This window comes from Talpa occidentalis, unplaced genomic scaffold (assembly GCF_014898055.3).
Source record: "Talpa occidentalis isolate TD23 unplaced genomic scaffold, MPIMG_talOcc4v2.1 talOcc4.16, whole genome shotgun sequence".
Lineage (NCBI taxonomy): Eukaryota > Metazoa > Chordata > Mammalia > Eulipotyphla > Talpidae > Talpa > Talpa occidentalis.
In genome coordinates this window covers 11,066,143-11,081,574 of record NW_023601653.1, presented here as the reverse complement: position 1 = coordinate 11,081,574, position 15,432 = coordinate 11,066,143, and the positions used below count along the sequence as shown (strand labels likewise).

The 15,432-nt window shown below is 52.4% G+C and overlaps 1 protein-coding gene and 1 long non-coding RNA gene across 3 annotated transcripts in view; one reads left to right on the top strand and one right to left on the bottom strand.

Annotated features, from left to right (window-relative positions):
* Window positions 1-14,754, top strand: part of CHST11 (carbohydrate sulfotransferase 11) — a 224,537-nt gene extending 209,783 nt beyond the window's left edge. For both annotated transcript variants that reach the window (XM_054696093.1, XM_054696092.1), the window contains exon 3: window positions 13,595-14,754. In XM_054696093.1, coding sequence (XP_054552068.1) covers window positions 13,595-14,449 — 855 coding nt within the window. In that variant the 3' untranslated portion in view covers window positions 14,450-14,754. The remainder of the gene's footprint in view (window positions 1-13,594) is intronic.
* On the bottom strand, window positions 2,548-8,645 carry LOC119247352 (uncharacterized). The gene is made up of 5 exons (XR_005125727.2): window positions 8,544-8,645; window positions 7,473-7,551; window positions 4,899-5,023; window positions 3,545-3,746; window positions 2,548-2,754 (listed from the first exon to the last, which is right to left on the bottom strand). It is a non-coding gene; the product is annotated as an uncharacterized LOC119247352 (long non-coding RNA).
* Window positions 14,755-15,432: the final 678 nt, after the last annotated feature.

Below are 15,432 nucleotides of genomic sequence, written 5' to 3'. Positions count from 1 at the left end.
TGGGGCATGGCTGACTGACTTCACACTTCCCTACAGAAGTGGACGTGCCTTTGTTATTTTTATGTTTTTCAAAATTTATTTCAAAGTGGCTGGGGATGTGTAATCCTTGAAAATCCAGCCCCAAACCCCTAAGCAAGAAAGTGGTTCTTCTCAACTTCTGATGCTGGTTTTCTCTCACCAGCAGGGAGGTCCCTCTTGAAGGGCCAGCAAGTCCAGCCTGTGTAGGCACGAGTGGACGGCCTTCATCCCCGTCTAACCCCGGGCCCATTTTATGGACACAGAAACTGAGGCTTAGGGAGGTTAACTTGTCCAAGGTCAGGCTGTAAATCCGGGGCAGGATTCGAATTGAGGATTTGAGAAGCAGGAAGCACTGTGTTTCCTACCCTGCACCAGAATATGGACGTAGGTGGCAGATGGTGTGGATTTCAGTAGCCCACTCTGCCAGGGTAGGGGCAAAGGCCTTCGACTCCTTCTATCCTTCACCCCATGGTGAAGTAAATGTGCTGTGTACAAGCACTAGATGAGGCTGGCACAGAGCACTCGCTAGCATCATCTTGATTCTTTAGAGTAGCCAGGACACAGCCTAAGTGCCCACATGGAGCTGGAACAAGAAGACCGTTGCGCAGAAGGATGAAATGCTGCCGATTACAGGGAAATGAATGGTGGGAGTTGGAGGGAAGGAAGTGAAGTAAAGCAAGCCAGAGTGATAAAGACAAATAGGAGAATGTACAGAGCGGGCGGGAGGACCACCTCGGAAAAAAATACTGGGTGGTTGGAAAGTCATGACATATTTTTTACTATGTTTTTCAAGCAAAAATGTGTCATGACTTTTCCGACAAGCCGATCCTTACAAACAGGAGCAGACGCTGATCAGTGCAGGGAGGCTGCTGAGGTTCAGGGGGAGGGGGCGGGAGGAAAGGTCGCGTGTGTGTGAGGGGGGTGGAGAAACGACCTCATAGGCCTTGTGATTCAATACACCAAGACCTCCTGGTCTGTCTTCGACATAGTATGTGCTCAACTAATCTGACTCTATTTCCATCATAAAAATTGTAGCCCTCTGCAACACTGATTCACCTCTCCCTCACCCCCACCCCCCAATCTTATGCTCTGTTCTCCTGGTGCTGCTAATGACAGTGATGACACCGTGATTCTATGTGCTGTAGCGAGGAAAGCCAGGTCCATGGGGGAGCACTGAAAAGGGGGTACCTGACTGGCTTGGAGGTGGCCATCGTACAGGAATAAGCGAGGTGTAAAGGGCGATCTAGAAGGCCACACAGCTAGCAAAAAGAAGAGGGGGCAAGTGGAAGGGGCTCTGAGGAGTAGATTTGGGGGCAGAAGCCCCAGCGTGCACAGGGCCCTGAGGTGCGAGAAAGTGCAGCGCTTCTGGAGTCGCCACAGCTTCTGGAGAAGCCAGAGATGCCCAGCAGGCCCACTGGGCAGCCTGCGTGGACGGGCTGCGGACCCGCGGCCGGGCTCCCAGGTCCTTTGTGCCAGATTCGGGGGCCTGAACCCCCGTGGAAGGCAGTAGAGACTCTCCAGGAGCTTGAAGTGCAGGGACATGGGGTCTAAGCTGTGGTCGGCGGGGTGACCCAGGCTTGCACCCCCAGCAGCAGGTAGGCTAGAGAGCATGTGGTTTGTGCCGGGGTGGCTGGGAGAAGAGCCCAGGGTGTGGGGAGCAGGAATCCGGGGTCTGGCTCTCCTGGACATCGGCGCCATTACCAGCGGGGACCACATGGGCAGGTGATAACTCACTTTCAGATATTTTGGATTTGAGGTTCCTATGGGATATTGTGGGGTGACGACCAATGGGAAGGTGAGAATATGCTTCCTGCCTTGTCCATGAACCCCGCCTTCCCCCCCGTCCTCCCTGCAAAATGGCCATCCCTGTGTCCCTGAAAGGGCTGGGGAAAGAACATTCCATGCCAAAGGGAGAGGCGTGTCAAGCTCCCGAGTGGCCATGTTGAGAGGAAGGCGGGGGGTGGGGAAGACGTGAGGACGCAGCGGGGACAGGGCATAATGACCATTTTGCCACGGAGGATGCTGGGAGGAGGCCAGTGGCTCTCGGGCTCTCACAGGGAATGCCCAGCATCTTAGTCACGTGTTTCCAGATATTTCTGGTTAGGCAGTCATAAAATTCAGAGAAAATGCCCCACCCCTCTGGCTCCTGGGCCGTTTGAAGAGCACCCAGGCTGACTGAGCTGCAGCAGAGCCCAGAGAAGCAGGGTGTTGGGGCCTGAACCCCACATCAGGGGCCTCTCGGGCAGCCTGTGAGGCAGCGGAGGTGGCTGTGCCCTGAGCTGGCCAGCGGGCGCCTCTGGGAGGCTGGGCAGCGCCCATGGGAGAAAGGGGTGTGCGGGGGCCCCTTTACGTTCCCTCAGCAGAGCAGATGTGCTGGGAAGGGTGTGCAAACCATCCTGAAGGTGCAGTTTATGAAACCCAGGAGGAGGCTTCCTCGTGTGGGTTTTGGTAACAGCCAAATCCACTCCCTGTGGCTGACAGAGCTGAGCATCTTTGAGAAAAAAAGACAAAACACTTGGTTTCCCGTGAACACCTTTATAAATGATGTTAGTGACACACTGCCGCCGCCACTAGCTACACGAATTTTTTAAGACCCCCTAACAATTCAGGGAGGGAGTTGATCAGTGCTTCTTCCGAAGAGGTGAGGTTAGTGATCCTCGCCCCGTGGCTGCCCCAGTGAGGGAGTCTGCGCTGTGGGGCGGGCTGTGTGCTCCTGGCTAGTCCCGGTGGCAGTGCCTGCGGTTAGAAAGGTGCATCATCTGATGGTCAGTTTGGGGTCACTGGGTTCAGGCTAAAGACCTGAGCTCTGGAACCGGACCGTCAGGGTCCACCTGGGCCCAGGCATTCACAGTGTACAGATCTTGCGATGCATGTGTAAGCTCTGAGCCTCAGTTTACCCATCTGAAAAGTGGGGATAATTCATCTCAGGTTAACAGAGACGGTGGCTATCACGTCTCAGCAGGATGCCTGGCATACAGTGGGCACAGTGCCCTCCCTCCATCCCATACTGGATGACATCACCAGGACTCCCCATGTGGCACTGGGTGGTATCCACATCCCTCACAGGGTACCTCACTCCCCTAAAGCCATAAAGCTGGGCTGAGCTGGCCGTGTGTCCCAGGCCCCCAGCAGTGCTGAGGTGCTGGCTCTGTGGGTCCCAGAACAGAGCGCCCCACAACCTCAGAAAGTTGCTTAACTCTCTGGGTTTCCCCTCACACGCCTCACTGTGACCGTGATGGAGACAATTAGGCACAACCCAGCATGGTCAGGCTGGCAGCAGTGGGGCTGAGTCGTCCTCCGGTGACCCCACACCCGGCAGATGGCCCTGCTGCTGTCATTCTGGCTCTGCCCACCCACAACTTCATTAAGGGGTGGAGAGCTCCCCAGGACCTGGAGGCGGGAGCCCCCGCATTCTGGTTTATTTCTCGGTCCTGTCCTAGGCAAGAGCATGGGGAGGCCCCAGCCTGGGGTCTTCCTGTCACACGGCCAGTCTGGGCCCCTCTCCTGCCACCCGCCAGTTACTTACTAAACTCTCAGTAAACGCTTGTCTTTCTTCCTTTTGAGGCGGTAGGTGAATCTGTAGATGGCGATGGTCTGGCCACCTTGCGGTCACAGACTCTCTAACAAATGGCGAGTTGATCCCGGCTCTTCTAGATTCTCTGTCACTCCAGACCTCTGCCTGGCAGCTTCCACGGGGTCTTGCAGGAGCAGCTTCCTGAGTGTCTAGCCTTTGTTTTTTCATTAAAAAAAAAAAAAAGGTGAGGGCCCCACCGCAGGGGTCCTGCGCCCAGGGTGCCGCCTGGAGAATCTGCTGCCAGGGTAAATGAAAGGTGAGCCCTGAGGGAGGGGAAGCCGGGAGTCCCCTAGGAGGGCTGAGGAGCTGGTCACCAGGTGCCTTTGTTCCCTGGGTCTGAAGGGCCTTCAGTCATGCCAGGAAGTAGATTCATTCATGGAAACCAACCCCCAGGCCCTGACCCCATTTGCTTCTCTGAACTTCTCTGTTCCTTGCTTTGAATAAGAGAATGCCACTTAGGGGATAAAAAAAGATTCCCAGCGCTCCTCTCTGCTCCACCAGTATAATTATGTCTGTGAAGCTTCCTTTCTGCAAGGCTGATGGTGGGGTGAGCTGCAGCCTCCCGTGGCCCAGTGGGATCATCCAGCTTCAGCAGAGTAGCCTGTCCCTGTCTCTTGGGCACTTGGCTGGAGCAGAGACAGCCATGGAGCTCCTGCTTCCTGGGCCAGAGAGCCTGCCTGCTCTCACCACTGGGCCTGCCCAGCCCAGCCCACTCCTGATCTCTCCCGCATCACAGGAACCTCCCTCTCCTGGGTGATCCTTCCAAGGAAAGGGCCTTGGCTGCTCTGTCTCATCTTACTTCACCCTCAGCACATCTTGTGAGGGAGTGAGCGCGCCTGGGCCCTGAGCAGCACTGCCCGGGCATCCATCCGGGCGCATCTCACCTGCCCTTCCCCACCCTGGAGGCAGGAGCTATTGCTGAGCCCCCTTCACAGATGGAGAGACAGCTGGGAGGGTAGGAAAGCTTCAGGCCTCTTAGTGCGCAGGTGCCCTGCAAGGATCAGGCACTGAGTACCTGGCACCTGTCCAGACAGCCCCAGAGGAGAGCTGAGCTGACACCACTGCTCATGGTGACAGACTGACCAGGATGGAGCTGCCTGGATAAAGGGCCTGGGTGACGGTGTCTGAAATAGCTGCTTTGGGTCCCAGGTTTGTGGGTGATTGTGGTGGGGGAAGAAGTAGAGGTTCCTCCTGGCCAGGGCAGGAGGGGGCCTTTGGGGTTCCATCTGCAGAACCACCCCCAGCCTTCCCCTCACCCGGGAGCACACAGGGCACAAGATGAAAGCCCAAGAGTGGTCGCACATACCTTCTGAACAAAAGGGAAACAGGAGAGTCTGGAAACATGTGATTTGCTTAAGAAAGAAACCAGCCTTCTTGGGTGTCTCTCCATCCGTAGCTCCCCGGCTCTGACATTCCAGACGACTGTACAGCCTGTTAAGACATATTAATAGCTAATCTCTATATAGCTAGAAAATTGCCCTTTAGACCTCCAATTTGCTTAACAGCTGCCAATTCAAGTTGCCCCCAATTGCTTCTCTCTGTCTCCCGTGACAGTGAGGTATTGAATCGCCGTGAGCGAGGCGTTTGCACAGATGACAAATGTGTGTGATGTCAGCTGCAGCGCTCGCGTGTGCTGCTCAACCAGCAGTCATCAAAATGGGAGGCGGGACCACCCCGAGGCAGCTCCCCAAGGAGATCAGATCCCCTGAGTCACCCACTCAGCAGGTTTCTAGGACTCTGTTTTCCTACAACACCCAACTGGTGCTTGGGGTGCTTGAAATAACTGGAAAGGGGGCAGAAAAAGGAAGGAGTCCCACTCACAGCCCAGGACCACGCATGCCTCTTGCAGGTTGAGGACAGCATCGCCTCCTGGAGGGTGGTGCTCTTTGGGGTGGCTCGTGCGCTAAAGATGAACAATGTGGTTAGCAGAGGAAGGAGGCACCGATGTGCTGGCTGTGCTCAGCGCCCTCTGTAATAGTTGCAACAACCAGGAGCATGTGGATTGGGTTCTCCTCGGTCTTGGGTGTGGTGCTAAGTTCACTTAGCCTGTGAGCTCTCAGTGACTCCCCAAAGCCATGCTGATACATACAACGTATTGTCCCCATTTTGCAAATGGGGAAACTAAGACCTGAAGAGGCCCAGTGATCCAGGCAAATGAGTGGTAGAACATTCTGCTCAATCTAGAAAGAGAAGCAGGGAAAGAACCAGTGAAGTTAATTGGCTCAAAGGAGAGAGAAAATGGAGCAGGTGAGGGGGTGTAGGGAGGGAGAAATCGAAAACGCCCTGACTCACCCAAAGAGCATCACCCTCTGGCAGGCCCCTGGGAGGCGATGCTGTCCTCAACCTGCAAGAGGCATGAGTGGTCCTGGGCTGTGAGTGGGAATCCTCCCTGCTCCCCTCTTGCCACCAGTGCAAGAGCAGCATTCAAGCACCCCAAGCACCATTGGCAGGTGCACCTGCTGTCCGCCCTCTGACTTCTGATTCCCCAGGAAATCCAGGCTTGAGAGCGCTGCGGCAGCCTGGGCCCTTCCCCGCCATTGTCCCTGTTCTGGGCCACCATTCATTGGAAGCCGGTCCAGTTGGCAGCCACCCCAGGCCTATTCCTGCACCCCCCGCACCCTGCCCAGGCCTCCGGAAGCCCAGACAGCTGATCTGAGATGGAAAAGAGGCCTTCCAGCTGCACCTGGCCAAGCTGAAAGGAAGCTCTGGCAGCAGGCACCCCCCGCCCCCGGCCCAGCCCTCCCGGGCAGCCTTGGTGCCGGTGCCCTCTCTGTGCTTCCCCTCCTGTTCTCTGGCCTCACCAGATGGGAGGAAAGTGCCTGCTTCCCCCTTCATCAAAGGCTGATGCAACCACTGGAGCCCGTTTCTACCCAACACTCAGAGCCGCAGCTGCTCCTCTCTTGGCCTCCCGCCTCTGGACTGATGCTGCAGCTGCAGAATTGTGCCCAGATCCTCCATGGGAAGAGGTGGGGCTGCAGGTGGAGGCCCCAGGAAGCCTCATCACCAGGCTGTGGCCTTTAAAGTCCCCCCAGCCCCGGGGTCGGGCACACATGCATTCATCCATTGAGTCACCCATTCAACAAGCTTTTGTGTCCAGCACAGGCCAGGCTCTGGGGACACAGAGCAAACAAAAAAGTGAAAACTACCTGCCCTCTCCCAGTTGCATTCCAGAAGGGAAGAGACATAAGTTGTGATGAGTGTGAGAAGTTGCTGAGCATGACAGAGAGCGGGAGCCAGCCTGGGCATGGAGAGAGCTGAGTGGGTTTTCATAACTCCCATGGCTGAGAGTGTTCCTGTGAGTGCTGTCTGCACACCCGAGGTCTGGCCTGCTGCACCCCCACAATTGCCTACTGGTGCCATTCACCAAGCAGGGGCAGCTGGGTTGGAGGAAACGGGGGCTCAGAAGAGCCCTCTCCACAAGGGGACCTCCTTACTAGCCAGGAAGAAGGTGCCCACTGGTGACCCGCATGCAAACCCAGCCAAGACGAGTAAGTGGTTTGGCCCGCAGCAGTGAAAAAGTGATTTTTTTATAGCTAACCTTGAAGAAAGCAGAGGTTACACATAAAATGTGGGTTTCTGCCTTAAGAACTGAAATGCCTCACAGACCAGGCTCCCTTTCCTGCATGACAGCACCAGCAGGGCCGAGCAACTCCCACCTTGGGCGGCCCAGGGGCTCCCTGCTGACCCCAGAGGGCATTTGAATTTGTGATTTGGACTCGGGTCACCAGATTGAAGCCCTGTATATGAAAGAGGTACCCTAACACGCTTCTGCCCACAAAGCTCCCAAGGTTAAAATACAGCTCAGATTCGATCAGCTCTCTTTGGCCAGGGCTGCATCCAGAGACCCAGGCCCAGCCATAGGCCACCCAGTGTTTCTCACCTCAGCCTCCAGGCCTCCTTTAGTTTCGGACAGGTATGGCAAGCTCCTGCAGAGATTCAGTCTTGCAGCACGCATCTCCCTAGTGACAAGTTCAAATCCTAAGAAACCAATTTCCCTGGCAACGTTAATGTCACTTAGCCTAGACTTGCTTCTTTCCTAACACCTTTAAGGTTGGCAGCAAGTTCAGACAAGATTATTTCTTTAAAGGCTGATCCGTTTCTCTACTTTTCTAAGCACAGAAGCCTTGAGGTATTCTGTAACCCCAGGGGTGTCCTAGGGAGGCACCACACTGAGGCCTGAGAACTGGTTTCTGCACCTTTGATCCCTGTGCCTTCTGAATGGAAAACCCCTTATTTTGAATCTGAGGACCCGGAAGCTACAACTTCCCCAGGATCACACTCAGGGCACTGCCGAGTCCAGGGTGGGCTTTAGTTGCTAGCTGCTGGCATTGAAGGCAGAGGTCTCCACCCGGGCAGCTGCGGGAACTCCAGGGAGCCGGCCGTGCCCAGAGCCGTTCCGTCAGCTCTGCACAGCGGGCCCAGCACTGTCCCTGTGATCCCAGCTGCTGTCCTGAAGCTGGTGACTGCCAGGGGGGCCAAGCCCCAGCCCCTAGACACTTGATCTTGAACGGATGACTCGTTTTCCCTGCCCTAGGTTTCCCCACCCGGTCATGGGGACACGAGCGGTGCCTGTCTCCAGCGGGGCTGGTACCCACCGGGCCTGGTACCTACGACGTGCAGGGAGCAGCAGCTGGTGTGAGTGTGTGCCGCCTCCTGGCTGTGGAGGTGACTTCAGCAATTCTTCCTAACTAGCCCTTTCCCTAAGGGTTTAGGAATTTCAGTGCCAGAAGGAAGGGTAAGACAGAATCACAGCAGATCAGACCACCAGGTTCTCCTCCTGATCCCCCAATTCTAAAATCACCAGGTTGGTGGCTCCGCAGCTGAGGTGCTGGGGAAGGGGGTTGAATTGGGACTTTTAAGTGAAGAGACTGAGGCTGGGCTCAAGCTGACAGTTGTTAATGGCAGAGTCTGACCCCCTCCCTCCACCCCCAGCCCCCCACCCTAGACTCACCTGATAGCTCCATCTGCCATTTTTCAGGTTTCCATTTCCCTGCATCGCCCCACCTGAGGGCACCGGGGCAGAGAGCCAGGCAGCTGGCCACGCTGTCTGAGGGAAAACAAAAACACCACAGAAGATGCTTTGATTTCAGGAGGCCAGCTTTTCTTCCCTTTAAGATGAAACGTAGTAGAGTTTAAAGACTTCATGTAGTGCCTACATTTGGGATTTAAACTATGTGGTTGCCTTTTTTAAATGTCCAAATTAAAAATCAACATCTACACGAGGACGCAGGACATGGTCCAAGCCCGAAGCCACACCCATCATTCCTAGCACCAGCTTCCCTCTGACCTAATTTAGACTTTGGGGAGATGAAAGGGCATGAGGGGAGTGGAGGCAAGTGTGGAGGAGAGATCTAGGATTTCCTGGCAGCAGACGATAGACCTGGGTTCTGTGGTGGATGGCTAGGAGTTGCTGAAAGACACGCAGAACCGTTATAGTCATTTCCTCATCGCGAAATGCTGCGGCTCACAGTGTAGTCCCCACGCCAGCAGGATTATCCGCATATACAGGGTTAATGGATGAGTCAAGTCTGACTCAGTTCATATGTTGAAACCCCAGCCCCCAGTGCCTTGGAGTGTAAAGGTATTTGGAGATAGGGCCTTAAAAGAGGTGATTGCATTGGGCCTCCCCGGTGGCGCAGCGGTTGAGCGCTGGGTTGCGAAGCTGCCCGCGGCCTCTGCGGCGCTGGTTCGATCCCCGGCCTCTGGAGGAGGGTCCCACAGGGCCCGCAGACCTTTCCTGCTGCCTGCTGCTCCCCTCAGCAGTGTACTTCGGTCCTTCTGCCTGCTCTGCTCCCCGCTCTGGCTCTGGTGAATTCTCTCACCCTCCCGCGCTTCTGACTGTACCCAGTGCATGTACAAACAAAACAAACAAATAAATAAAAATACATGCCTCTTTAAAAAAAAAAAAGGTGATTGCATTAATGTGAGCTGGTTGGTGAGGCCCTAAGCCATTATGACAGGGACCTTATAATGAGGTAGAGACACCAGGGACAAATGTGTACAGAGAGGTGACCCCAGATGGAGGTATTTTGTAATGGCAGCCCTAACAAGCTCACACACCTGGGAACTTGCTCGAAATGTACATTCTCAGACCCTGTTCCTGATCTGCTGAATTGGAAACTCAAGGGGGAAGCCAGCAAGGTATCTTCTAACAAGTCCTCTGGGTGATTTCCATGTATGTTAAAGATGGAGAATTGTGGGCCTCCCCGGTGGCACAAGGGGTTAAGCACAGCACCGTGATGCTGTCCGCACCTCTGCAGCACGAGTTCCATCCCCAGCCGGCCAGGGAGCAACCCACATGACCCCCAGACCTCTCCTGTCTAGCCCACTGATCCCATCAGCAGCAGTGGGTTTCAGTAGATATGCCTGTTCTGTTCCCCACTCTGTCTCTGGGGAATACTCTCAACCCCTGAACCTCTGGCCTGTACCCCAGTTCTTGTATGCATAAATAAATAAATCTTAAAAAAACAAAACTGAGAACCATTAACGTGGCGTATTCTTAATGCCTGGGACAGCCAGCCCACTCCAAGGACTGACCTGCAGTTGAAGTACAGGCTGATCTGCTGCAAGGGAACCTTCTGTCAGGCTCTGGAGTGGCGCCAGTGGGTCCTTTTAATGAGACAGTTCCAGAAATGCTGAAGCATTCTGTAGACACCAGGCTGTAGGGAATTATAACAGTGGTCAATGGAAGAAAGCCAGTCCCCCAATTTCTCCATAAGAAATAAACTGAGGGACCTCCCTGGTGGCACAAGGGGTTAACACACAACCGATGAAGCAATCCGCAGCCAATGCAGCATGAGTTCGAATCCTGACAAGCCAGGGAGCAACCCACATGGCGCAGCAGACCTCTCCTGACTCGCCCACTGCTCCCCTCAGCAGTGTACTTTGGTCAATCTGCATGTTCTGTTCCCCACTGTCTCTGGTGAATCCTTTCACCCCCTGCATCTCTGGCCTGTACCCCAGCTCTTGTATGCATAAATAAATCTTAAAAAAAATGTTGACAAGGATGTGGTGAAAAAGAAACTCTCCTATATTGCTGGTGGGAGTGCAGACTGGTCCAACCGCTATGGAAAGCTGTGTGGAGGCTCCTCAGTCTACTAAAAATGGAGCTGCCATATGACCCAGCAATTCCACTCCTAGGGATCTACACAAAGGACATGAAAACACTGATTCAAAAGAACACCTGTATTATAAACATTCTGTTTATAATAGGTAAAGCCTGGAAACAACCCAAATGCCCAAAAATAGAACAAGAAGATGTGGCATATATACACAATGGAATATTATTCAGCAATCAAAAAAGATAAACTCATGCCATTCGCAGCAACGTGGATGGAGCTAGAAGGAATGATGCTCAGTGAAATAAGCCAGGAGGAAAAAGAAAAATATCGGATGGTTTCACTTAGAGCAGGAATATAGGGGAACCCAATAAGACATCAGTGTAAAAAAATAACAATACGAAACATAACAGACAATTTTAAATCAGAGACATCCTGCAGGGGAGGAGGAGGGAGAGGGATCGGAGGGAGGGAGGGAGGAGCACAGGGGACTGAAGTGATGGTGCACGGGTGCATTGGGGAAGGAAACTATAGGGTCTACATCTGGGGGGGAGGGGAAGCAAATATTGTTTAAAAATGAACAGTGATGTAAAAATAAGAGTAAACAAGATAAGCTAAAAACACAACACATACAAAAATATTTTGTTAAAAATGGCAACACTCAAGGCTTAGTGAATTTCTCCCATGGAGAAGGGCCCTGGGTATGTCTCGGGTCTGAGAACAGGCATCTGCACTTGACAGGACCCTCAGGTCTTTGGAGGGAAATCGTGCGTGGCTCATTGCAGCAGGTACACCATTTGCCTCCTAAAGTGCCGTGGAGGAGGAGGATACGGAAGAGAAAGAACCTTAAATGTCACATTCCAAAGCCCCACTGAGTGATTTTCTGTCTCTGCAATTGGACGTAAAAGGAGACTGTGATATCATTTCCATTTTTCATGGTTTTGCGGCCGCGGTCCTGAATGCAGTAGTAACTGACACGTGGCCTCCCTGAAGATTTGGGGGGCGGGGGTGGCAGAAAATTGTCTCAAACTGAAAAGAGCTGGAGGGTATAGGGAGGAATCCCCTAGTTTCTCTGCTCATGTAATCATTTATTACCTTCAAAACCATCCATAACAATTCAAATGGGCAAAATCAATGGCCCTTTTTTCCTTCCAAGTCCTTCTGTTTCCTGTAGGGTGGTTTGGTTTTGGTTTGGTTGGTAAGCGGCTTGAATGCTGTTTGTGAGGTGGTGAGTACAGCTGCTAAGAAGTTAAGGGAAGCAAAAGTCAGAGTTTGCCTGCTCAAAATAAACACTGATTGAATTTCATGACCTAGGGTTGGTCTGCAACAAAGTTATAGCACTGATGAGATTTGCTCTAAGATTCCTGGCCTCCTTTTGGGGGATTTCTTTTTTCTTCCTTCAGAAAGGCATGCATGCATATTAACTACCTACTGTAGTTTCCAAATTCTGAACCAGATTTGAGCTTATTGTCTAAATATTAAGCCAACACCCTGGTGGGGGGCTGGGGTAGGGGGTAGGGATACTGCTCCCATTTTGCAAATGAGAGAGCTGAGGCTCAGAAAGGTAAGGGTGTACCCAAGATCTTCTGATTCAAGCCTCATCCTCTGTCTACTTGGCGCCGTTCTCATCCCCTTCCTTATCAGTCTCTATAAACCTTTCCTTTACATGATGGCATCTTCTCTTACACATTTATAACGTCTATCAATGTGCTCAAAATTATTGGATGGAGAGCAGCGGAATCTCAGGCAGTACCCAAGGAAACAAAAAGCAACAGTTGTTGAGAATGGGGACCCCCTCACTTTAAAATTGATCAAATATGTGTCCTCCTTGCTTTCTTCCCACTTCAATCAAAAAGATGGAACCTGGGGCCTCGCTGGTGGCGCAAGGGGTTATACACCACACTATGAAGCAATCCGCAGCCTTTGCAGCATGAGTTCGATCCCCGGCAGGCCAGGGAGCAACCCACATGGCACAGCAGACCTCTCCTGACTCGCCCACTGCTCCCCTCAGCAGTGTATTTCAGCCAGCCTGCCTGTTCTGCTCCCCACTCTGTCTCTGGTGGCTCTTCTCACCCCCTGCATCTCTGGCCTGTACCCCAGCTCGTGTATGCATAAGCAAATAAATCTTAAAAAAAAAAAAAAGATGGAACCTGGGGTGAGTGGAAATTGAGCAGAGTTGGTTGCCAAGTAAACTCGAGTTTGAATGCTGTGTGATTTCAAGTCAGTGATGTAACCTCTCTGAGCCTCCAGTCTCTCTTTCTATCTAGTCTGTAAGCGCCACAAGAGCAATACATTTTTATTACTCCATCTCTAGTGCCCGGCACCCTTTCTGGCACAGTGGCCAGTCCTTGATACTGTGAAATGAATCAACTAACATTCCGAGGTGGTTGTAGGGAGAAAAGACATATGACGCTCAGGTAAAATGTCAGGTGTGTAGAGGGTGATGGATGACTTCTAGAGTTGATGGTTATTATTATCCTACAAAGGAAGGATGGTGGAACGAAAAACAAAAAAGAGTTGAGACAGCAGATGGGGCCTTAGAAATGGAAGCCGAGGGCCTCCCCAGTGGCTCAGCGGGTTGAGCGCTGCACTGTGAAGCTGTCCACAGCCTCTGCAGCGCGGGCTCGATTCCTGGCCGGTCAAGGAGAAACCCACATGGCACGGCAGACCTCTCCTGCCGCGCCTGCTGCTCCCCTCAGCAGTGTACTTCGGTCCTTCTGCCTGTTCTGCTCCCCGCTCTGTCTCTGGTGAATTCTTTCACCCTCCCACACCTCTGACTATACCCCAGTTCTTGTATAAATAATAAATCTTTAGGGAAAAAAAAAAGAAATGGAAGTTAAGTCCCTGTGGGCAAGCTGGCACTAGCCGACGAGTTGGGGATGTGACCCAGGCAAGTAACCCCTCCAAGTGCTGAGTTCTTGTTCCCCTTGTGTCCCCTGTGCAGCTGGAGCTCTCCAACACGGCCGTCCTGCACCAGATGCGGCGGGACCAGGTCACAGACACGTGCCGCGCCAACAGCGCCCTGAGCCGCAAGCGGCGGGTGCTGACCCCCAACGACCTGAAGCACCTGGTGGTGGACGAGGACCACGAGCTCATCTACTGCTACGTGCCCAAGGTGGCGTGCACCAACTGGAAGCGCCTCATGATGGTCCTGACCGGGCGCGGTAAGTACAGCGACCCCATGGAGATCCCGGCCAACGAGGCGCACGTGTCTGCCAACCTCAAGACCCTGAACCAGTACAGCATCCCAGAGATCAACCACCGCTTGAAAAGCTACATGAAGTTCCTGTTCGTGCGCGAGCCCTTCGAGAGGCTGGTGTCCGCCTACCGCAACAAGTTCACCCAGAAGTACAACACGTCCTTCCACAAGCGGTATGGCACCAAGATCATCAAGCGCCAGCGCAAGAATGCCACCCAGGAGGCGCTGCGCAAAGGTGGCGACGTCAAGTTCGAAGAGTTCGTGGCTTATCTCATCGACCCGCACACCCAGCGCGAGGAGCCCTTCAACGAACACTGGCAGACCGTCTACTCCCTGTGCCACCCGTGCCACATCCATTACGACCTGGTGGGCAAATATGAGACGCTGGAGGAGGATTCTAATTACGTCCTGCAGCTGGCAGGCGTGGGCAGCTACCTGAAGTTCCCCACCTATGCCAAGTCTACGAGAACTACTGATGAAATGACCACAGAATTCTTCCAGAACATCAGCTCCGAGCACCAAACGCAGCTGTACGAAGTCTACAAACTCGATTTTTTAATGTTCAATTACTCAGTGCCAAGCTACCTGAAATTGGAATAAGGGGGTGGGGAGAGGGAGAGAATCGTGCTTTTTAATTTAAGATTTTTATTTGTCAAAAGAATTATATGGATATTGGGTTATTTTGTAAATTAATATTTCTTTGGGGATGATGCTGCGAGCAGCATAGCGAGAATTATTTAAAATCCTAGTAGGGAAGGACAGCTGTCTTTGCGAGGGGAACAGGATCGTGTCCTTGTCTTTTAGACATGAGTACTGCAACACTGTCTCAAAGGTTTCCTTGTGTTCTGGTGAATTCCATGGACTGTGCATTCCATAAATTCTAATGAATATTATTTATAGTTATTTAAACATGGTCTCTATAGATTTCTTTGAGTGGCAGCAAGATTCTCATGTCTTTGCAGAAGAAATCTGTTTCCTTCTGTGCTTGCTAAAGCTCATCTGGGGGCGTGAACATTCTCCTTCCTGACTGCTCAGAGTCACTATGTGTGCTGATGCCACCATTCTTGCAATTTTCTTAGAAATAAACAGAAAGAGGCACCTTAGCAAGGGACTAAATTCAGACTGATTTCCCTTAATGTCCCTTCAACTAAACAAATGTGATTTTTTTTAACCCAAGGAGAGAGCTGATGGTAGCTTTTTTTTTTTCCCACCAGAATTAGCAGTCTCATAGAATAGGCTTTTCTACAGTAATTTTAAACTGGCAGTGCCAGTTGTGATTAAGGTGAAGTGGCTGTTGCTTTCTAGGCTACAAGTATTTATTGAGCAACTACTATGTGCAAGGCCTGATTCTAGACCCTGCAGATAGAGCAGTGGACAGAACCAATAGTTTCAGCCCTCAAGAAGCTTTACATGGACATGGATTACCCAGCTTGAAAGTTAGCAAATCCCTGATATTTGTGGACTTAACATGAGGCTTGAACTATTCATGAGTAGTTAGTCCATGGCCCCTGCAAATATATATTTGCCTATGGCCTAGATTGGAAAACCACATGATTGGAACTGGTCACTTGGTGAGTAGTCCA